General features: G+C 42.0%; 1 protein-coding gene across 1 annotated transcript in view; it reads right to left on the bottom strand.

Moving 5' to 3' along the window:
- The window catches only part of csmd2 (CUB and Sushi multiple domains 2), an 854,766-nt gene that overhangs the window by 43,535 nt on the left and 787,050 nt on the right, over positions 1 to 24,181 (bottom strand). The window contains 1 exon segment of the mRNA XM_082961372.1: positions 21,248 to 21,424. Coding sequence (XP_082817498.1) covers positions 21,248 to 21,424 — 177 coding nt within the window.

Genomic DNA, 24,181 nt, shown 5'->3' with positions numbered 1-24,181 from the left:
CCTTATCCTGTAACTGGCTGCTTGATAATCCCTATCCCGTAACTGGCTACTTGATATTCCCTGTCCTGTAACTGGCTGCTTGATATTCCCTGTCCTGTAACTGGCTGCTTGATATTCCATATCCTGTAACTGGCTGCTTGATATTCCATATCCTGTAACTGGCTGCTTGATATTCCATATCCTGTAACTGGCTGCTTGATATTCCATATCCTGTAACTGGCTGCTTGATATTCCATATCCTTTAACTGGTTGCTTGATATTCCATATCCTGTAACTGGCTGCTTGATATTCCCTGTCCTGTAACTGGCTGCTTGATAGTCCCTGTCCTGTAACTGGCTGCTTGATATTCCTTATCCTGTAACTGGCTGCTTGATAATCCCTATCCCGTAACTGGCTGCTTGATATTCCCTGTCCTGTAACTGGCTGCTTGATATTCCCTGTCCTGTAACTGGCTGCTTGATATTCCATATCCTGTAACTGGCTGCTTGATAATCCTTATCCTGTAACTGGCTGCTTGATATTCCATATCCTGTAACTGGCTGCTTGATATTCAATATCCTGTAACTGGCTGCTTGATATTCCATATCCTGTAACTGGCTGCTTGATATTCCATATCCTGTAACTGGCTGCTTGATATTCCATATCCTGTAACTGGCTGCTTGATATTCCATATCCTGTAACTGGCTGCTTGATAATCCATATCCTGTAACTGGCTGCTTGATAATCCATATCCTGTAACTGGCTGCTTGATATTCCCTGTCCTGTAACTGGCTGCTTGATAGTCCCTGTCCTGTAACTGGCTGCTTGATATTCCATATCCTGTAACTGGCTGCTTGATAATCCATATCCTGTAACTGGCTGCTTGATATTCCATATCCTGTAACTGGCTGCTTGATATTCCATATCCTTTAACTGGCTGCTTGATATTCCATATCCTGTAACTGGCTGCTTGATATTCCATATCCTGTAACTGGCTGCTTGATATTCCATATCCTTTAACTGGCTGCTTGATATTCCATATCCTTTAACTGGCTGCTTGATATTCCTTATCCTGTAATTGGCTTCTTGATATTCCTTATCCTGTAACTGTCTGCTTGATATTCCATATCCTGTAACTGGCTGCTTGATATTCCATATCCTGTATCTGGCTGCTTGATATTCCATATCCTTTAACTGGTTGCTTGATATTCCTTATCCTGTAACTGGCTGCTTGATATTCCATATCCTGTAACTGGCTGCTTGATATTCCATATCCTGTAACTGGCTGCTTGATATTCCATATCCTGTAACTGGCTGCTTGATAATCCATATCCTGTAACTGGCTGCTTGATATTCCCTGTCCTGTAACTGGCTGCTTGATAGTCCCTGTCTTGTAACTGGCTGCTTGATATTCCTTATCCTGTAACTGGCTGCTTGATAATCCCTATCCCGTAACTGGCTACTTGATATTCCCTGTCCTGTAACTGGCTGCTTGATATTCCCTGTCCTGTAACTGGCTGCTTGATATTCCATATCCTGTAACTGGCTGCTTGATATTCCATATCCTGTAACTGGCTGCTTGATATTCCATATCCTTTAACTGGCTGCTTGATATTCTTTATCCTGTAACTGGCTGCTTGATATTCCATATCCTGTAACTGGCTGCTTGATATTCCATATCCTGTAACTGGCTGCTTGATATTCCATATCCTGTAACTGGCTGCTTGATATTCCATATCCTGTAACTGGCTGCTTGATATTCCATATCCTTTAACTGGCTGCTTGATATTCCATATCCTGTAACTGGCTGCTTGATATTCCATATCCTGTAACTGGCTGCTTGATATTCCCTGTCCTGTAACTGGCTGCTTGATATTCCCTGTCCTGTAACTGGCTGCTTGATATTCCATATCCTGTAACTGGCTTCTTGATATTCCCTGTCCTGTAACTGGCTGCTTGATATTCCTTATCCTGTAACTGGCTGCTTGATATTCCATATCCTGTAACTGGCTGCTTGATATTCCATATCCTGTAACTGGCTGCTTGATATTCCATATCCTGTAACTGGCTGCTTGATATTCCATATCCTTTAACTGGCTGCTTGATATTCCTTATCCTGTAACTGGCTGCTTGATATTCCATATCCTGTAACTGGCTGCTTGATATTCCATATCCTGTATCTGGCTGCTTGATATTCCATATCCTGTAACTGGCTGCTTGATTTTCCATATCTTGTAACTGGCTGCTTGATATTCCATATCCTGTAACTGGCTGTTTGATATTCCTCATCATGTAACTGGCTGCTTGATATTCCATATCCTGTAACTGGCTGCTTGATATTCCATATCCTGTAACTGGCTGCTTGATATTCCAAATCCTGTAACTGGCTGCTTGATATTCCATATCCTGTAACTGGCTGCTTGATATTCCATATCCTTTAACTGGCTGCTTGATATTCCATATCCTTTAACTGGCTGCTTGATATTCGTTATCCTGTAACTGGCTGCTTGATATTCCATATCCTGTAACTGGCTGCTTGATATTCCATATCCTGTAACTGGCTGCTTGATATTCCATATCCTGTAACTGGCTGCTTGATATTCCATATCCTTTAACTGGTTGCTTGATATTCCTTATCCTGTAACTGGCTGCTTGATATTCCATATCCTGTAACTGGCTGCTTGATATTCCATATCCTGAAACTGGCTGCTTGATATTCCATATCCTGTAACTGGCTGCTTGATAATCCATATCCTGTAACTGGCTGCTTGATATTCCCTGTCCTGTAACTGGCTGCTTGATAGTCCCTGTCCTGTAACTGGCTGCTTGATATTCCTTATCCTGTAACTGGCTGCTTGATAATCCCTATCCCGTAACTGGCTACTTGATATTCCCTGTCCTGTAACTGGCTGCTTGATATTCCCTGTCCTGTAACTGGCTGCTTGATATTCCATATCCTGTAACTGGCTGCTTGATATTCCATATCCTGTAACTGGCTGCTTGATATTCCATATCCTGTAACTGGCTGCTTGATATTCCATATCCTGTAACTGGCTGCTTGATATTCCATATCCTGTAACTGGCTGCTTGATATTCCATATCCTGTAACTGGCTGCTTGATATTCCATATCCTTTAACTGGCTGCTTGATATTCCATATCCTGTAACTGGCTGCTTGATATTCCATATCCTGTAACTGGCTGCTTGATATTCCATATCCTGTAACTGGCTGCTTGATATTCCCTGTCCTGTAACTGGCTGCTTGATATTCCCTGTCCTGTAACTGGCTGCTTGATATTCCATATCCTGTAACTGGCTTCTTGATATTCCCTGTCCTGTAACTGGCTGCTTGATATTCCTTATCCTGTAACTGGCTGCTTGATATTCCATATCCTTTAACTGGCTGCTTGATATTCCTTATCCTGTAACTGGCTGCTCGATATTCCATATCCTGTAACTGGCTGCTTGATATTCCATATCCTGTAACTGGCTGCTTGATATTCCATATCCTGTAACAGGCTGCTTGATATTCCATATCCTGTAACTGGCTGCTTGATATTCCCTGTCCTGTAACTGGCTGCTTGATATTCCTTATCCTGTAACTGGCTGCTTGATATTCCATATCCTGTAACTGGCTGCTTGATATTCCATATCCTGTAACTGGCTGCTTGATAATCCATATCCTGTAACTGGCTGCTTGATAATCCATATCCTGTAACTGGCTGCTTGATATTCCCTGTCCTGTAACTGGCTGCTTGATAGTCCCTGTCCTGTAACTGGCTGCTTGATATTCCATATCCTGTAACTGGCTGCTTGATAATCCATATCCTGTAACTGGCTGCTTGATATTCCATATCCTGTAACTGGCTGCTTGATATTCCATATCCTTTAACTGGCTGCTTGATATTCCATATCCTGTAACTGGCTGCTTGATATTCCATATCCTGTAACTGGCTGCTTGATATTCCATATCCTTTAACTGGCTGCTTGATATTCCATATCCTTTAACTGGCTGCTTGATATTCCTTATCCTGTAATTGGCTTCTTGATATTCCTTATCCTGTAACTGTCTGCTTGATATTCCATATCCTGTAACTGGCTGCTTGATATTCCATATCCTGTATCTGGCTGCTTGATATTCCATATCCTTTAACTGGTTGCTTGATATTCCTTATCCTGTAACTGGCTGCTTGATATTCCATATCCTGTAACTGGCTGCTTGATATTCCATATCCTGTAACTGGCTGCTTGATATTCCATATCCTGTAACTGGCTGCTTGATAATCCATATCCTGTAACTGGCTGCTTGATATTCCCTGTCCTGTAACTGGCTGCTTGATAGTCCCTGTCCTGTAACTGGCTGCTTGATATTCCTTATCCTGTAACTGGCTGCTTGATAATCCCTATCCCGTAACTGGCTACTTGATATTCCCTGTCCTGTAACTGGCTGCTTGATATTCCCTGTCCTGTAACTGGCTGCTTGATATTCCATATCCTGTAACTGGCTGCTTGATATTCCATATCCTGTAACTGGCTGCTTGATATTCCATATCCTGTAACTGGCTGCTTGATATTCCATATCCTGTAACTGGCTGCTTGATATTCCATATCCTTTAACTGGTTGCTTGATATTCCATATCCTGTAACTGGCTGCTTGATATTCCCTGTCCTGTAACTGGCTGCTTGATAGTCCCTGTCCTGTAACTGGCTGCTTGATATTCCTTATCCTGTAACTGGCTGCTTGATAATCCCTATCCCGTAACTGGCTGCTTGATATTCCCTGTCCTGTAACTGGCTGCTTGATATTCCCTGTCCTGTAACTGGCTGCTTGATATTCCATATCCTGTAACTGGCTGCTTGATAATCCTTATCCTGTAACTGGCTGCTTGATATTCCATATCCTGTAACTGGCTGCTTGATATTCAATATCCTGTAACTGGCTGCTTGATATTCCATATCCTGTAACTGGCTGCTTGATATTCCATATCCTGTAACTGGCTGCTTGATATTCCATATCCTGTAACTGGCTGCTTGATATTCCATATCCTGTAACTGGCTGCTTGATAATCCATATCCTGTAACTGGCTGCTTGATAATCCATATCCTGTAACTGGCTGCTTGATATTCCCTGTCCTGTAACTGGCTGCTTGATAGTCCCTGTCCTGTAACTGGCTGCTTGATATTCCATATCCTGTAACTGGCTGCTTGATAATCCATATCCTGTAACTGGCTGCTTGATATTCCATATCCTTTAACTGGCTGCTTGATATTCCATATCCTGTAACTGGCTGCTTGATATTCCATATCCTGTAACTGGCTGCTTGATATTCCATATCCTTTAACTGGCTGCTTGATATTCCATATCCTTTAACTGGCTGCTTGATATTCCTTATCCTGTAATTGGCTTCTTGATATTCCTTATCCTGTAACTGTCTGCTTGATATTCCATATCCTGTAACTGGCTGCTTGATATTCCATATCCTGTATCTGGCTGCTTGATATTCCATATCCTTTAACTGGTTGCTTGATATTCCTTATCCTGTAACTGGCTGCTTGATATTCCATATCCTGTAACTGGCTGCTTGATATTCCATATCCTGTAACTGGCTGCTTGATATTCCATATCCTGTAACTGGCTGCTTGATAATCCATATCCTGTAACTGGCTGCTTGATATTCCCTGTCCTGTAACTGGCTGCTTGATAGTCCCTGTCTTGTAACTGGCTGCTTGATATTCCTTATCCTGTAACTGGCTGCTTGATAATCCCTATCCCGTAACTGGCTACTTGATATTCCCTGTCCTGTAACTGGCTGCTTGATATTCCCTGTCCTGTAACTGGCTGCTTGATATTCCATATCCTGTAACTGGCTGCTTGATATTCCATATCCTGTAACTGGCTGCTTGATATTCCATATCCTGTAACTGGCTGCTTGATATTCCATATCCTTTAACTGGTTGCTTGATATTCCATATCCTGTAACTGGCTGCTTGATATTCCCTGTCCTGTAACTGGCTGCTTGATAGTCCCTGTCCTGTAACTGGCTGCTTGATATTCCTTATCCTGTAACTGGCTGCTTGATAATCCCTATCCCGTAACTGGCTGCTTGATATTCCCTGTCCTGTAACTGGCTGCTTGATATTCCCTGTCCTGTAACTGGCTGCTTGATATTCCATATCCTGTAACTGGCTGCTTGATAATCCATATCCTGTAACTGGCTGCTTGATATTCCATATCCTGTAACTGGCTGCTTGATATTCAATATCCTGTAACTGGCTGCTTGATATTCCATATCCTGTAACTGGCTGCTTGATATTCCATATCCTGTAACTGGCTGCTTGATATTCCATATCCTGTAACTGGCTGCTTGATATTCCATATCCTGTAACTGGCTGCTTGATATGCCATATGCTTTAACTGGCTGCTTGATATTCCATATCCTGTAACTGGCTGCTTGATATTCCATATCCTTTAACTGGCTGCTTGATATTCTTTATCCTGTAACTGGCTGCTTGATATTCCATATCCTGTAACTGGCTGCTTGATATTCCATATCCTGTAACTGGCTGCTTGATATTCCATATCCTGTAACTGGCTGCATGATATTCTCTGTACTGTAACTGGCTGCTTGATATTCCCTGTCCTGTAACTGGCTGCTTGATATTCCATATCCTGTAACTGGCTTCTTGATATTCCCTGTCCTGTAACTGGCTGCTTGATATTCCCTGTCCTGTAACTGGCTGCTAGATATTCCTTATCCTGTAACTGGCTGCTTGATAATCCCTATCCTGTAACTGGCTGCTTGATATTCCCTGTCCTGTAACTGGCTGCTTGATATTCCCTGTCCTGTAACTGGCTGCTTGATATTCCATATCCTGTAACTGCCTGAATGATATCCCATATCCTGTAATTGGCTGCTTGATATTCCATATCCTGTAACTGGCTGCTTTATATTCCATATCCTTTAACTGGCTGCTTGATATTCCTTATCCTGTAACTGGCTGCTTGATATTCCATATCCTGTAACTGTCTGCTTGATATTCCATATCCTGTAACTGGCTGCTTGATATTCCATATCTTGTAACTGGCTGCTTGATATTCCATATCATGTAACTGGCTGCTTGATAGTCCATATCCTGTAACTGGCTGCTTGATATTCCATATCCTGTAACTGGCTGCTTGATAATCCTTATCCTGTAACTGGCTGCTTGATAATCCATATCCTGTAACTGGCTGCTTGATAATCCATATCCTTTAACTGGCTGCTTGATATTCCACATCCTGTAACTGGCTGCTTGATATTCCATATCCTGTAACTGGCTGCTTGATATTCCATATCCTGTAACTGGCTGCTTGATATTCCATATCCTGTAACTGGCTGCTTGATATTCCATATCCTGTAACTGGCTGCTTGATATTCCATATCCTGTAACTGGCTGCTTGATATTCCATATCCTGTAACTGGCTGCTTGATATTCCATATCCTGTAACTGGCTGCTTGATATTCCATATCCTTTAACTGGCTGCTTGATATTCCATATCCTGTAACTGGCTGCTTGATATTCCATATCCTGTAACTGGCTGCTAGATATTCCATATCCTGTAACTGACTGCTTGATATTCCATATCCTGTAACTGGCTGCTTGATATTCCATATCCTTTAAATGGCTGCTTGATATTCCATATCCTGTAACTGGCTGCTTGATATTCCATATCCTGTAACTGGCTGCTTGATATTCCATATCCTGTAACTGGCTGCTTGATATTCCATATCCTGTAACTGGCTGCTTGATATTCCATATCCTTTAACTGGCTGCTTGATATTCTTTATCCTGTAACTGGCTGCTTGATATTCCATATCCTGTAACTGGCTGCTTGATATTCCATATCCTGTAACTGGCTGCTTGATATTCCATATCCTGTAACTGGCTGCATGATATTCTCTGTACTGTAACTGGCTGCTTGATATTCCCTGTCCTGTAACTGGCTGCTTGATATTCCATATCCTGTAACTGGCTGCTTGATATTCCCTGTCCTGTAACTGGCTGCTTGATATTCCCTGTCCTGTAACTGGCTGCTAGATATTCCTTATCCTGTAACTGGCTGCTTGATAATCCCTATCCTGTAACTGGCTGCTTGATATTCCCTGTCCTGTAACTGGCTGCTTGATATTTCCTGTCCTGTAACTGGCTGCTTGATATTCCATATCCTGTAACTGGCTGAATGATATCCCATATCCTGTAATTGGCTGCTTGATATTCCATATCCTGTAACTGGCTGCTTGATATTCCATATCCTGTAACTGGCTGCTTGATATTCCATATCCTTTAACTGGCTGCTTGATATTCCTTATCCTGTAACTGGCTGCTTGATATTCCATATCCTGTAACTGTCTGCTTGATATTCCATATCCTGTAACTGGCTGCTTGATATTCCATATCTTGTAACTGGCTGCTTGATATTCCATATCATGTAACTGGCTGCTTGATAATCCATATCCTGTAACTGGCTGCTTGATATTCCATATCCTGTAACTGGCTGCTTGATAATCCTTATCCTGTAACTGGCTGCTTGATAATCCATATCCTGTAACTGGCTGCTTGATAATCCATATCCTTTAACTGGCTGCTTGATATTCCACATCCTGCAACTGGCTGCTTGATATTCCATATCCTGTAACTGGCTGCTTGATATTCCAAATCCTGTAACTGGCTGCTTGATAATCCATATCCTGTAACTGGCTGCTTGATATTCCATATCCTGTAACTGGCTGCTTGATATTCCATATCCTGTAACTGGCTGCTTGATATTCCATATCTTGTAACTGGCTGCTTGATATTCCATATCCTGTAACTGGCTGCTTGATATTCCATATCCTGTAACTGGCTGCTTGATAATCCATATCCTGTAACTGGCTGCTTGATGTTCCATATCCTGTAACTGGCTGCTAGATATTCCATATCCTGTAACTGACTGCTTGATATTCCATATCCTGTAACTGGCTGCTTGATATTCCATATCCTTTAAATGGCTGCTTGATATTCCATATCCTGTAACTGGCTGCTTGATATTCCATATCCTGTAACTGGCTGCTTGATATTCCATATCCTGTAACTGACTGCTTGATATTCCATATCCTGTAACTGGCTGCGTGATATTCCATATCCTTTAACTGGCTGCTTGATGTTCCATATCCTGTAACTGGCTGCTTGATGTTCCATATCCTGTAACTGGCTGCTTGATATTCCATATCCTTTAACTGGCTGCTTGATATTCCATATCCTGTAACTGGCTGCTTGATATTCCATATCCTGTAACTGGCTGCTTGATATTCCATATACTTTAACTGGCTGCTTGATATTCCATATCCTTTAACTGGCTGCTTGATATTCCTTATCCTGTAACTGGCTGCTTGATATTCCATATCCTGTAACTGGCTGCTTGATATTCCATATCCTGTAACTGGCTGCTTGATATTCCATATCCTGTAACTGGCTGCTTGATATTCCATATCCTTTAACTGGCTGCTTGATATTCCTTATCCTGTAACTGGCTGCTTGATATTCCATATCCTGTAACTGGCTGCTTGATATTCCATATCCTGTATCTGGCTGCTTGATATTCCATATCCTGTAACTAGCTGCTTGATTTTCCATATCTTGTAACTGGCTGCTTGATATTCCATATCCTGTAACTGGCTGCTTGATATTCCTCATCATGTAACTGGCTGCTTGATATTCCATATCCTGTAACTGGCTGCTTGATATTCCATATCCTGTAACTGGCTGCTTGATATTCCAAATCCTGTAACTGGCTGCTTGATATTCCATATCCTGTAACTGGCTGCTTGATATTCCATATCCTGTAACTGGCTGCTTGATATTCCATATCCTTTAACTGGCTGCTTGATATTCCATATCCTTTAACTGGCTGCTTGATATTCCTTATCCTGTAATTGGCTTCTTGATATTCCTTATCCTGTAACTGTCTGCTTGATATTCCATATCCTGTAACTGGCTGCTTGATATTCCATATCCTGTATCTGGCTGCTTGATATTCCATATCCTTTAACTGGTTGCTTGATATTCCTTATCCTGTAACTGGCTGCTTGATATTCCATATCCTGTAACTGGCTGCTTGATATTCCATATCCTGTAACTGGCTGCTTGATATTCCATATCCTGTAACTGGCTGCTTGATAATCCATATCCTGTAACTGGCTGCTTGATATTCCCTGTCCTGTAACTGGCTGCTTGATAGTCCCTGTCTTGTAACTGGCTGCTTGATATTCCTTATCCTGTAACTGGCTGCTTGATAATCCCTATCCCGTAACTGGCTACTTGATATTCCCTGTCCTGTAACTGGCTGCTTGATATTCCCTGTCCTGTAAATGGCTGCTTGATATTCCATATCCTGTAACTGGCTGCTTGATATTCCATATCCTGTAACTGGCTGCTTGATATTCCATATCCTGTAACTGGCTGCTTGATATTCCATATCCTGTAACTGGCTGCTTGATATTCCATATCCTTTAACTGGTTGCTTGATATTCCATATCCTGTAACTGGCTGCTTGATATTCCCTGTCCTGTAACTGGCTGCTTGATAGTCCCTGTCCTGTAACTGGCTGCTTGATATTCCTTATCCTGTAACTGGCTGCTTGATAATCCCTATCCCGTAACTGGCTGCTTGATATTCCCTGTCCTGTAACTGGCTGCTTGATATTCCCTGTCCTGTAACTGGCTGCTTGATATTCCATATCCTGTAACTGGCTGCTTGATAATCCATATCCTGTAACTGGCTGCTTGATATTCCATATCCTGTAACTGGCTGCTTGATATTCAATATCCTGTAACTGGCTGCTTGATATTCCATATCCTGTAACTGGCTGCTTGATATTCCATATCCTGTAACTGGCTGCTTGATATTCCATATCCTGTAACTGGCTGCTTGATATTCCATATCCTGTAACTGGCTGCTTGATATTCCATATCCTGTAACTGGCTGCTTGATATGCCATATGCTTTAACTGGCTGCTTGATATTCCATATCCTGTAACTGGCTGCTTGATATTCCATATCCTTTAACTGGCTGCTTGATATTCTTTATCCTGTAACTGGCTGCTTGATATTCCATATCCTGTAACTGGCTGCTTGATATTCCATATCCTGTAACTGGCTGCTTGATATTCCATATCCTGTAACTGGCTGCATGATATTCTCTGTACTGTAACTGGCTGCTTGATATTCCCTGTCCTGTAACTGGCTGCTTGATATTCCATATCCTGTAACTGGCTTCTTGATATTCCCTGTCCTGTAACTGGCTGCTTGATATTCCCTGTCCTGTAACTGGCTGCTAGATATTCCTTATCCTGTAACTGGCTGCTTGATAATCCCTATCCTGTAACTGGCTGCTTGATATTCCCTGTCCTGTAACTGGCTGCTTGATATTCCCTGTCCTGTAACTGGCTGCTTGATATTCCATATCCTGTAACTGCCTGAATGATATCCCATATCCTGTAATTGGCTGCTTGATATTCCATATCCTGTAACTGGCTGCTTGATATTCCATATCCTTTAACTGGCTGCTTGATATTCCATATCCTGTAACTGGCTGCTTGATATTCCATATCCTGTAACTGTCTGCTTGATATTCCATATCCTGTAACTGGCTGCTTGATATTCCATATCTTGTAACTGGCTGCTTGATATTCCATATCATGTAACTGGCTGCTTGATAGTCCATATCCTGTAACTGGCTGCTTGATATTCCATATCCTGTAACTGGCTGCTTGATAATCCTTATCCTGTAACTGGCTGCTTGATAATCCATATCCTGTAACTGGCTGCTTGATAATCCATATCCTTTAACTGGCTGCTTGATATTCCACATCCTTTAACTGGCTGCTTGATATTCCATATCCTGTAACTGGCTGCTTGATATTCCATATCCTGTAACTGGCTGCTTGATATTCCATATCCTGTAACTGGCTGCTTGATATTCCATATCCTGTAACTGGCTGCTTGATATTCCATATCCTGTAACTGGCTGCTTGATATTCCATATCCTGTAACTGGCTGCTTGATATTCCATATCCTGTAACTGGCTGCTTGATATTCCATATCCTTTAACTGGCTGCTTGATATTCCATATCCTGTAACTGGCTGCTTGATATTCCATATCCTGTAACTGGCTGCTAGATATTCCATATCCTGTAACTGACTGCTTGATATTCCATATCCTGTAACTGGCTGCTTGATATTCCATATCCTTTAAATGGCTGCTTGATATTCCATATCCTGTAACTGGCTGCTTGATATTCCATATCCTGTAACTGGCTGCTTGATATTCCATATCCTGTAACTGGCTGCTTGATATTCCATATCCTGTAACTGGCTGCTTGATATTCCATATCCTTTAACTGGCTGCTTGATATTCTTTATCCTGTAACTGGCTGCTTGATATTCCATATCCTGTAACTGGCTGCTTGATATTCCATATCCTGTAACTGGCTGCTTGATATTCCATATCCTGTAACTGGCTGCATGATATTCTCTGTACTGTAACTGGCTGCTTGATATTCCCTGTCCTGTAACTGGCTGCTTGATATTCCATATCCTGTAACTGGCTGCTTGATATTCCCTGTCCTGTAACTGGCTGCTTGATATTCCCTGTCCTGTAACTGGCCGCTAGATATTCCTTATCCTGTAACTGGCTGCTTGATAATCCCTATCCTGTAACTGGCTGCTTGATATTCCCTGTCCTGTAACTGGCTGCTTGATATTTCCTGTCCTGTAACTGGCTGCTTGATATTCCATATCCTGTAACTGGCTGAATGATATCCCATATCCTGTAATTGGCTGCTTGATATTCCCTGTCCTGTAACTGGCTGCTTGATATTCCCTGTCCTGTAACTGGCCGCTAGATATTCCTTATCCTGTAACTGGCTGCTTGATAATCCCTATCCTGTAACTGGCTGCTTGATATTCCCTGTCCTGTAACTGGCTGCTTGATATTTCCTGTCCTGTAACTGGCTGCTTGATATTCCATATCCTGTAACTGGCTGAATGATATCCCATATCCTGTAATTGGCTGCTTGATATTCCATATCCTGTAACTGGCTGCTTGATATTCCATATCCTGTAAATGGCTGCTTGATATTCCTTATCCTGTAACTGGCTGCTTGATATTCCATATCCTGTAACTGTCTGCTTGATATTCCATATCCTGTAACTGGCTGCTTGATATTCCATATCTTGTAACTGGCTGCTTGATATTCCATATCATGTAACTGGCTGCTTGATAATCCATATCCTGTAACTGGCTGCTTGATATTCCATATCCTGTAACTGGCTGCTTGATAATCCTTATCCTGTAACTGGCTGCTTGATAATCCATATCCTGTAACTGGCTGCTTGATAATCCATATCCTTTAACTGGCTGCTTGATATTCCACATCCTGCAACTGGCTGCTTGATATTCCATATCCTGTAACTGGCTGCTTGATATTCCAAATCCTGTAACTGGCTGCTTGATAATCCATATCCTGTAACTGGCTGCTTGATATTCCATATCCTGTAACTGGCTGCTTGATATTCCATATCCTGTAACTGGCTGCTTGATATTCCATATCTTGTAACTGGCTGCTTGATATTCCATATCCTGTAACTGGCTGCTTGATATTCCATATCCTGTAACTGGCTGCTTGATAATCCATATCCTGTAACTGGCTGCTTGATGTTCCATATCCTGTAACTGGCTGCTAGATATTCCATATCCTGTAACTGACTGCTTGATATTCCATATCCTGTAACTGGCTGCTTGATATTCCATATCCTTTAAATGGCTGCTTGATATTCCATATCCTGTAACTGGCTGCTTGATATTCCATATCCTGTAACTGGCTGCTTGATATTCCATATCCTGTAACTGACTGCTTGATATTCCATATCCTGTAACTGGCTGCGTGATATTCCATATCCTTTAACTGGCTGCTTGATGTTCCATATCCTGTAACTGGCTGCTTGATGTTCCATATCCTGTAACTGGCTGCTTGATATTCCATATCCTTTAACTGGCTGCTTGATATTCCATATCCTGTAACTGGCTGCTTGATATTCCATATCCTGTAACTGGCTGCTTGATATTCCATATACTTTAACTGGCTGCTTGATATTCCATATCCTTTAACTGGCTGCTTGATATTCCTTATCCTGTAACTGGCTGCTTGATATTCCATATCCTGTAACTGGCTGCTTGATATTCCATATCCTGTAACTGGCTGCTTGATATTCCATATCCTGTAACTGGCTGCTTGATATTCCATATCCTTTAACTGGCTGCTTGATATTCCTTATCCTGTAACTGGCTGCTTGATATTCCATATCCTGTAACTGGCTGCTTGATATTCCATATCCTGTATCTGGCTGCTTGATATTCCATATCCTGTAACTGGCTGCTTGATTTTCCATATCTTGTAACTGGCTGCTTGATATTCCATATCCTGTAACTGGCTGCTTGATATTCCTCATCATGTAACTGGCTGCTTGATATTCCATATCCTGTAACTGGCTGCTTGATATTCCATATCCTGTAACTGGCTGCTTGATATTCCAAATCCTGTAACTGGCTGCTTGATATTCCATATCCTGTAACTGGCTGCTTGATATTCCATATCCTTTAACTGGCTGCTTGATATTCCATATCCTTTAACTGGCTGCTTGATATTCCTTATCCTGTAACTGGCTGCTTGATATTCCATATCCTGTAACTGGCTGCTTGATATTCCATATCCTGTAACTGGCTGCTTGATATTCCATATCCTGTAACTGGCTGCTTGATATTCCATATCCTGTAACTGGCTGCTTGATATTCCATATCCTTTAACTGGTTGCTTGATATTCCTTATCCTGTAACTGGCTGCTTGATATTCCATATCCTGTAACTGGCTGCTTGATATTCCATATCCTGTAACTGGCTGCTTGATATTCCATATCCTGTAACTGGCTGCTTGATAATCCATATCCTGTAACTGGCTGCTTGATATTCCCTGTCCTGTAACTGGCTGCTTGATAGTCCCTGTCCTGTAACTGGCTGCTTGATATTCCTTATCCTGTAACTGGCTGCTTGATAATCCCTATCCCGTAACTGGCTACTTGATATTCCCTGTCCTGTAACTGGCTGCTTGATATTCCCTGTCCTGTAACTGGCTGCTTGATATTCCATATCCTGTAACTGGCTGCTTGATATTCCATATCCTGTAACTGGCTGCTTGATATTCCATATCCTGTAACTGGCTGCTTGATATTCCATATCCTGTAACTGGCTGCTTGATATTCCATATCCTGTAACTGGCTGCTTGATATTCCATATCCTGTAACTGGCTGCTTGATATTCCATATCCTTTAACTGGCTGCTTGATATTCCATATCCTGTAACTGGCTGCTTGATATTCCATATCCTGTAACTGGCTGCTTGATATTCCATATCCTTTAACTGGCTGCTTGATATTCTTTATCCTGTAACTGGCTGCTTGATATTCCATATCCTGTAACTGGCTGCTTGATATTCCATATCCTGTAACTGGCTGCTTGATATTCCATATCCTGTAACTGGCTGCATGATATTCTCTGTACTGTAACTGGCTGCTTGATATTCCCTGTCCTGTAACTGGCTGCTTGATATTCCATATCCTGTAACTGGCTGCTTGATATTCCCTGTCCTGTAACTGGCTGCTTGATATTCCCTGTCCTGTAACTGGCTGCTAGATATTCCTTATCCTGTAACTGGCTGCTTGATAATCCCTATCCTGTAACTGGCTGCTTGATATTCCCTGTCCTGTAACTGGCTGCTTGATATTCCCTGTCCTGTAACTGGCTGCTTGATATTCCATATCCTGTAACTGGCTGAATGATATCCCATATCCTGTAATTGGCTGCTTGATATTCCATATCCTGTAACTGGCTGCTTGATATTCCATATCCTGTAACTGGCTGCTTGATATTCCATATCCTTTAACTGGCTGCTTGATATTCCTTATCCTGTAACTGGCTGCTTGATATTCCATATCCTGTAACTGGCTGCTTGATATTCCATATCCTGTAACTGGCTGCTTGATATTCCATATCTTGTAACTGGCTGCTTGATATTCCATATCATGTAACTGGCTGCTTGATAATCCATATCCTGTATCTGGCTGCTTGATATTCCATATCCTGTAACTGGCTGCTTGATAATCCTTATCCTGTAACTGGCTGCTTGATAATCCATATCCTGTAACTGGCTGCTTGATAATCCATATCCTGTAACTGGCTGCTTGATATTCCATATCCTGTAACTGGCTGCTTGATATTCCCTGTCCTGTAACTGGCTGCTTGATAGCCCCTGTCCTGTAACTGGCTGCTTGATATTCCTTATCCTGTAACTGGCTGCTTGATAATCCCTATCCCGTAACTGGCTGCTTGATATTCCCTGTCCTGTAACTGGCTGCTTGATATTCCCTGTCCTGTAACTGGCTGCTTGATATTCCATATCCTGTAACTGGCTGCTTGATATTCCATATCCTGTAACTGGCTGCTTGATATTCCATATCCTGTAACTGGCTGCTTGATATTCCATATCCTGTAACTGGCTGCTTGATATTCCATATCCTGTAACTGGCTGCTTTATATTCCATATCCTGTAACTGGCTGCTTGATATTCCATATCCTTTAACTGGCTGCTTGATATTCCATATCCTGTAACTGGCTGCTTGATATTCCATATCCTGTAACTAGCTGCTTGATATTCCATATCCTTTAACTGGCTGCTTGATATTCCATATCCTGTAACTGGCTGCTTGATATTCCATATCCTTTAACTGGCTGCTTGATATTCTTTATCCTGTAACTGGCTGATAGATATTCCATATCCTGTAACTGGCTGCTTGATATTCCATATCCTGTAACTGGCTGCTTGATATTCCATATCCTGTAACTGGCTGCATGATATTCCCTGTACTGTAACTGGCTGCTTGATATTCCCTGTCCTGTAACTCGCTGCTTGATATTCCATATCCTGTAACTGGCTGCTTGATATTCCCTGTCCTGTAACTGGCTGCTTGATATTCCCTGTCCTGTAACTGGCTGCTAGATATTCCTTATCCTGTATCTGGCTGCTTGATAATCCCTATCCTGTAACTGGCTGCTTGATATTCCCTGTCCTGTAACTGGCTGCTTGATATTCCCTGTCCTGTAACTGGCTGCTTGATATTCCATATCCTGTAACTGGCTGAATGATATCCCATATCCTGTAACTGGCTGCTTGATATTCCATATCCTGTAACTGGCTGTTTGATATTCCATATCCTGTAACTGGCTGCTTGATATTCCATATCCTTTAACTGGCTGCTTGATATTCCTTATCCTGTAACTGGCTGCTTGATATTCCATATCCTGTAACTGGCTGCTTGATATTCCATATCCTGTAACTGGCTGCTTGATATTCCATATCTTGTAACTGGCTGCTTGATATTCCATATCATGTAACTGGCTGCTTGATATTCCATATCCTGTAACTGGCTGCTTGATATTCCATGTCCTGTAACTGGCTGCTTGATAATCCTTATCCTGTAACTGGCTGCTTGATATTCCTTATCCTGTAACTGGCGGCTTGATATTCCATAACCTGTAACTGGCTGCTTGATATTCCATATCCTGTAACTGGTGCTTGATATTCCCTGTCCTGTAACTGGCTGCTTGATATTCCCTGTCCTGTAACTGGCTGCTTGATATTCCCTGTCCTGTAACTGGCTGCTTGATATTCCATATCCTGTAACTGGCTGCATGATATTCCCTGTCCTGTAACTGGCTGCTTGATATTCCCTGTCCTGTAACTGGCTGCTTGATATTCCTTATCCTGTAACTGGCTGCTTGATATTCCCTGTCCTGTAACTGGCTGCTTGATATTCCCTGTCCTGTAACTGGCTGCTTGATATTCCCTGACCTGTAACTGGCTGCTTGATATTCCATATCCTGTAACTGGCTGCTTGATATTCCATATCCTGTAACTGGCTGCTTGATATTCCATATCCTGTAACTGGCTGCTTGATATTCCATATCCTGTAACTGGCTGCTTCATATTCCATATCCTTTAACTGGCTGCTTGATATTCCTTATCCTGTAACTGGCTGCTTGATATTCCATATCCTGTAACTGGCTGCTTGATATTCCATATCCTGTAACTGGCTGCTTGATATTCCATATCTTGTAACTGGCTGCTTGATATTCCATATCATGTAACTGGCTGCTTGATATTCCATATCCTGTAACTGGCTGCTTGATATTCCATATCCTGTAACTGGCTGCTTGATAATCCTTATCCTGTAACTGGCTGCTTGATAATCCATATCCTGTAACTGGCTGCTTGATAATCCATATCCTGTAACTGGCTGCTTGATATTCCAAATCCTGTAACTGGCTGCTTGATATTCCATATCCTGTAACTGACTGCTTGATATTCCATATCCTTTAACTGGCTGCTTGATATTCCATATCCTTTAACTGGCTGCTTGATATTCCTTATCCTGTAACTGGCTGCTTGATATTCCATATCCTGTAACTGGCTGCTTGATATTCCATATCCTGTAACTGGCTGCTTGATATTCCATATCCTGTAACTGGTTGCTTGATATTCCATATCCTTTAACTGGTTGCTTGATATTCCTTATTCTGTAACTGGCTGCTTGATATTCCATATCCTGTAACTGGCTGCTTGATATTCCATATCCTGTAACTGGCTGCTTGATATTCCATATCCTTTAACTGGCTGCTTGATATTCCATATATTTTAACTGGCTGCTTGATATTCCATATCCTGTAACTGGCTGCTTGATATTCCATATCATGTAACTGGCTGCTTGATATTCCATATCCTGTTACTGGCTGCTTGATATTCCATATCCTGTAACTGGCTGCTTGATATTCCATATCATGTCACTGGCTGCTTGATATTCCTTATCCTGTAACTGGCTGCCATGATATTCCATATCCTGTAACTGGCTGCTTGATAATCCCTACTCTGTAACTGGCTGCTTGATAATCCCTGTCCTGTAACTGGCTGCTCGATAATCCCTGTCCTGTAACTGGCTGCTTGATAATCCCTGTCCTGTAACTGGCTGCTTGATCATCCCTACCCTGTAACTGGCCTCTTGATAATCCCTACTCTGTAACCGACTGCTTGATAATCCCTATCCTGTAACTGGCTGCTTGATATTCCATATCCTTTAACTGGCTGCTTGATATTCCATATCCTGTAACTGACTGCTTGATAATCCCTATCCTGTAACTGACTGCTTGATAATCCCTATCCTGTAACTGACTGCTTGATATTCCCTATCCTGTAACTGACTGCTTGATAATCCCTATCCTGTAACTGACTGCTTGATAATCCCTATCCTGTAACTGGCTGCTTGATAATCCCTATCCTGTAACTGACTGCTTGATAATCCCTATCCTGTAACTGGCTGCTTGATAATCCCTATCCTGTAACTGGCTGCTTGATAATCCCTATCCTGTAACTGGCTGCTTGATAATCCCTATCCTGTAACCGACTACTTGATAATCCCTATCCTGTAACTGGCTGCTTGATAATCCCTATCCTGTAACTGGCTGCTTGATAATCCCTACTCTTTAACTGGCTGCTTGATAATCCCTGTCCTGTAACTGGCTGCTTGATAATCCCTGTCCTGTAACTGGCTGCTTGATAATCCCTGTCCTGTAACTGGCTGCTTGATAATCCCTGTCCTGTAACTGGCTGCTTGATAATCCCTGTCCTGTAACTGGCTGCTTGATTATCCCTACTCTGTAACTGGCTGCTTGATAATCCCTACTCTGTAACTGGCTGCTTGATAATCCCTATCCTGTACCCGTCTGCTTGATAATCCCTGTCCTGTAACTGTCTGCTTGATAATCCCTACTCTGTAACTTGCTGCTTGATAATCCCTGTCCTGTAACTGGCTGCTTGATAATCCCTATCCTGTAACCGGCTGCTTGATAATCCCTATCCTGTAACCGACTGCTTGATAATCCCTGTCCTGTAACTGACTGCTTGATAATCCCTACTCTGTAACTGACTGCTTGATAATCCCTACTCTGTAACTGGCTGCTTGATAATCCCTACCCTGTAACTGGCTGCTTGATAATCCCTACTCTGTAACTGGCTGCTTGATAATCCCTACTCTGTAACTGGCTGCTTGATAATCCCTGTCCTGTAACTGGCTGCTTGATAATCCCTACTCTGTAACTGGCTGCTTGATAATCCCTACTCTGTAACTGACTGCTTGATAATCCCTGTCCTGTAACTGGCTGCTTGATAATCCCTACTCTGTAACTGGCTGCTTGATAATCCCTGTCCTGTAACTGGCTGCTTGATAATCCCTGTCCTGTAACTGGCTGCTTGATAATCCCTGTCCTGTAACTGGCTGCTTGATAATCCCTACTCTGTAACTGAATCTTGATAATCCCTACTCTGTAACTGGCTGCTTGATAATCGCTATCCTGTAACTGGCTGCTTGATAATCCCTGTCCTGATAATGACTGCTTGATATTCCCTGTCCTGTAACTGGCTGCTTGATAATCCCTATCCTGTAACTGGCTGCTTGATATTCCCTGTCCTGTAACTAACTGCTTGATAATCTTGTCCTGTAACTGGTTGCTTGATAATCCCTATCCTGTAACTGGCTGCTTGATATTCCCTGTCCTGTAACTAACTGCTTGATAATCCCTGTCCTGTAACTGGCTGCTTGATAATCCCTACTCTGTAACTGGCTGCTTGATAATCCCTACTCTGTAACTGGCTGCTTGATAATCCCTACTCTGTAACTGGCTGCTTGATATTCCCTGTCCTGTAACTGGCTGCTTGATAATCCCTGTCCTGTAACTAACTGCTTGTGTTGTCTAGTGTCACTGCACTAGAGGTCTGTAAGGATTGTTCCATTGCCACTTGTGGATATATATTCTATAGGCCTACACCTGTCACATGGCTCTGTGTTCCTTGTCGGCTGAGTATGAACAGTGACTGATTCAGAGGCAAAACAACGATTATTTTACTAGGAACGAGTCAGATGTGTTGGTAGTGGAACGAAAGGCCGCACTCAATGTTGTTCCTTAGGTACTGATTAAATATTAAATCCTCATACATAAAGGTTAAATGTTAAGCGGTTTAAATCTCACACTGTGCATAATGTTCTGGTTATGATCACACACACACACACACACACACACACACACACTCACCTCTGGAGGTAATAGTGGCTATACCGCCGTGCATACTGTGCTGACTGTAAACTCTGTCTCGTTGGCCATGATGTCGGTGGGCTGCATGTTCGGTCGTACATGGGGTTCTCAAACGTAGCTCTACCGTTGGTGTTCTCATGGCCTGAATAGCTGTTAAATGGTACCTTAGGTCTTCTCCTGACAGAGAGAGAGAGAGAGAGAGAGAGAGAGAGAGAGAGAGAGAGAGAGAGAGAGAGAGAGAGAGAGAGAGAGAGAGAGAGAGAGAGAGAGAGAGAGAGAGAGAGAGAGAGAGAGAGAGAGAGAGAGAGAGAGCGAGAGAGAGAGAGCGAGAGAGAGCGAGAGAGAGAGAGCGAGAGAGAGAGAGCGAGAGTGAAGGAGGGAGAGAGGGGGAGAGCGAGAGTGAAGGAGGAGAGAGGGGGAGAGAGATGGGGAGAGAGATGGGGAGTGAAGGAGAGAGAGGGGGAGAGCGAGAGTGAAGGAGAGAGAGATGGGGAGTGAAGGAGAGAGAGGGGGGAGAGCGAGAGTGAAGGAGAGAGAGATGGGGAGTGAAGGAGAGAGAGGGGGAGAGCGAGAGTGAAGGAGAGAGAGATGGGGAGTGAAGGAGAGAGAGGGGGAGAGCGAGAGTGAAGGAGAGAGAGGGGGAGAGGAAAGGAGAGAGAGATGGGGAGTGAAGGAGAGAGAGGGGGAGAGGGAAGAAGAGAGAGAGCGAGAGGGAAGAAGAGAGAGAGCGAGAGAGAGAGCGAGAGAGAGGGGGAGAGGGAAGAAGAGAGAGAGCGAGAGAGAGAGAGAGAGAGGAAAGGAGAGAGTGAACGAGACAGAGGGGGAAGGAAGGAGAGAGAGAGCGAGAGTGAGAGAGAGAGCGAGAGAGAGAGAGAGAGCGAGAGAGAGAGAGAGCGATGTCAAGGGATGAAACAAGAGAAGAGACCCCTCAGCCAGCTGGTTCTGAGGCTCAGTTCACTAACCCAAACCAACCCCATAGAGCCTCAGGACAGCACTCAGAAAATCTGGCCCAACCAAATAATCACAAAACAAAAACAAAAATAAAAATATATCACCTATTGGAAAGACAATACACAATAAATCAAAGTAAACTTCAATGCTATTTGGCTCTACATTATCTGTAGGATAATGTAGCTACAGTACAGTGATGTTATTATGTCTGTAGGATAATGTTGCTACAGTACAGTGATGTTATTATGTCTGTAGGATAATGTAGCTACAGTACAGTGATGATATTATGTCTGTAGGATAATGTAGCTACAGTGTTGTTATTATGTCTGTAGGATAATGTAGCTACAGTGATGTTATTATGTCTGTAGGATAATGTAGCTACAGTGATGTTATTATGTCTGTAGAATAATGTAGCTACAGTGTTGTTATTATGTCTGTAGGATAATGTAGCTACAGTGATGTTATTATGTCTGTAGAATAATGTAGCTACAGTGCCAGTGATGTTATTATGTCTGTAGGATAATGTAGCTACAGTACAATTATGTTATTATGTCTGTAGGATAATGTAGCTACAGTGATGTTATTATGTCTGTAGGATAATGTAGCTACAGTACAGTGATGTTATTATGTCTGTAGGATAATGTAGCTACAGTGCCAGTGATGTTAGTATGTCAGTAGGATAATGTAGCTACAGTGCAGTGATGTTATTATGTCTGTAGCATAATGTAGCCACAGTGCCAGTGATGTTATTATGTCTGTAGGATAATGTAGCTACAGTACAGTGATGATATTATGTCTGTAGGATAATGTAGCTACAGTGATGTTATTATGTCTAAAGGATAATGTAGCTACAGTGATGTTATTATGTCTGTAGGATAATGTAGCTACAGTGTTGTTATTATGTCTGTAGGATAATGTAGCTACAGTGATGTTATTCTGTCTGTAGGATAATGTAGCTACAGTACAGTGATGTTATTATGTCTGTAGGATAATGTAGCTACAGTACAATTATGTTATTATGTCTGTAGGATAATGTAGCTACAGTGCCAGTGATGTTAGTATGTCTGTAGGATAATGTAGCTACAGTACAATTATGTTATTATGTCTGTAGGATAATGTAGCTACAGTGATGTTATTATGTCTGTAGGATAATGTAGCTACAGTACAGTGATGTTATTATGTCTGTAGGATAATGTAGCTACAGTGCCAGTGATGTTAGTATGTCAGTAGGATAATGTAGCTACAGTGCAGTGATGTTATTATGTCTGTAGCATAATGTAGCCACAGTGCCAGTGATGTTATTATGTCTGTAGGATAATGTAGCTACAGTACAGTGATGATATTATGTCTGTAGGATAATGTAGCTACAGTGATGTTATTATGTCTAAAGGATAATGTAGCTACAGTGATGTTATTATGTCTGTAGGATAATGTAGCTACAGGGTTGTTATTATGTCTGTAGGATAATGTAGCTACAGTGATGTTATTCTGTCTGTAGGATAATGTAGCTACAGTACAGTGATGTTATTATGTCTGTAGGATAATGTAGCTACAGTACAATTATGTTATTATGTCTGTAGGATAATGTAGCTACAGTGCCAGTGATGTTAGTATGTGTGTAGGATAATGTAGCTCCAGTGCAGTGATGTTATTATGTCTGTAGGATAATGTAGCTACAGTACAGTGATGTTATTATGTCTGAAGGATAATGTAGCTACAGTACAGTGATGTTATTATGTCTGTAGGATAATGTAGCTACAGTGCAGTGATGTTATTATGTCTGTAGGATAATGTAGCTACAGTTATGTTATTATGCCTGTAGGATAATGTAGCTACAGTGATGTTATTATGTCTAAAGGATAATGTAGCTACAGTGATGTTATTATGTCTGTAGGATAATGTAGCTACAGTGATGTTATTCTGTCTGTAGGATAATGTAGCTACAGTGCCAGTGATGTTATGATGTCTGTAGGATAATGTAGC

The sequence above is a fragment of the Salmo salar genome, chromosome 14 (assembly GCF_965601325.2).
Source record: "Salmo salar chromosome 14, fSalSal1, whole genome shotgun sequence".
In the NCBI taxonomy this organism is placed as follows: Eukaryota; Metazoa; Chordata; class Actinopteri; order Salmoniformes; family Salmonidae; genus Salmo; species Salmo salar.
This window is presented reverse-complemented; position numbering and strand designations above follow the sequence as displayed.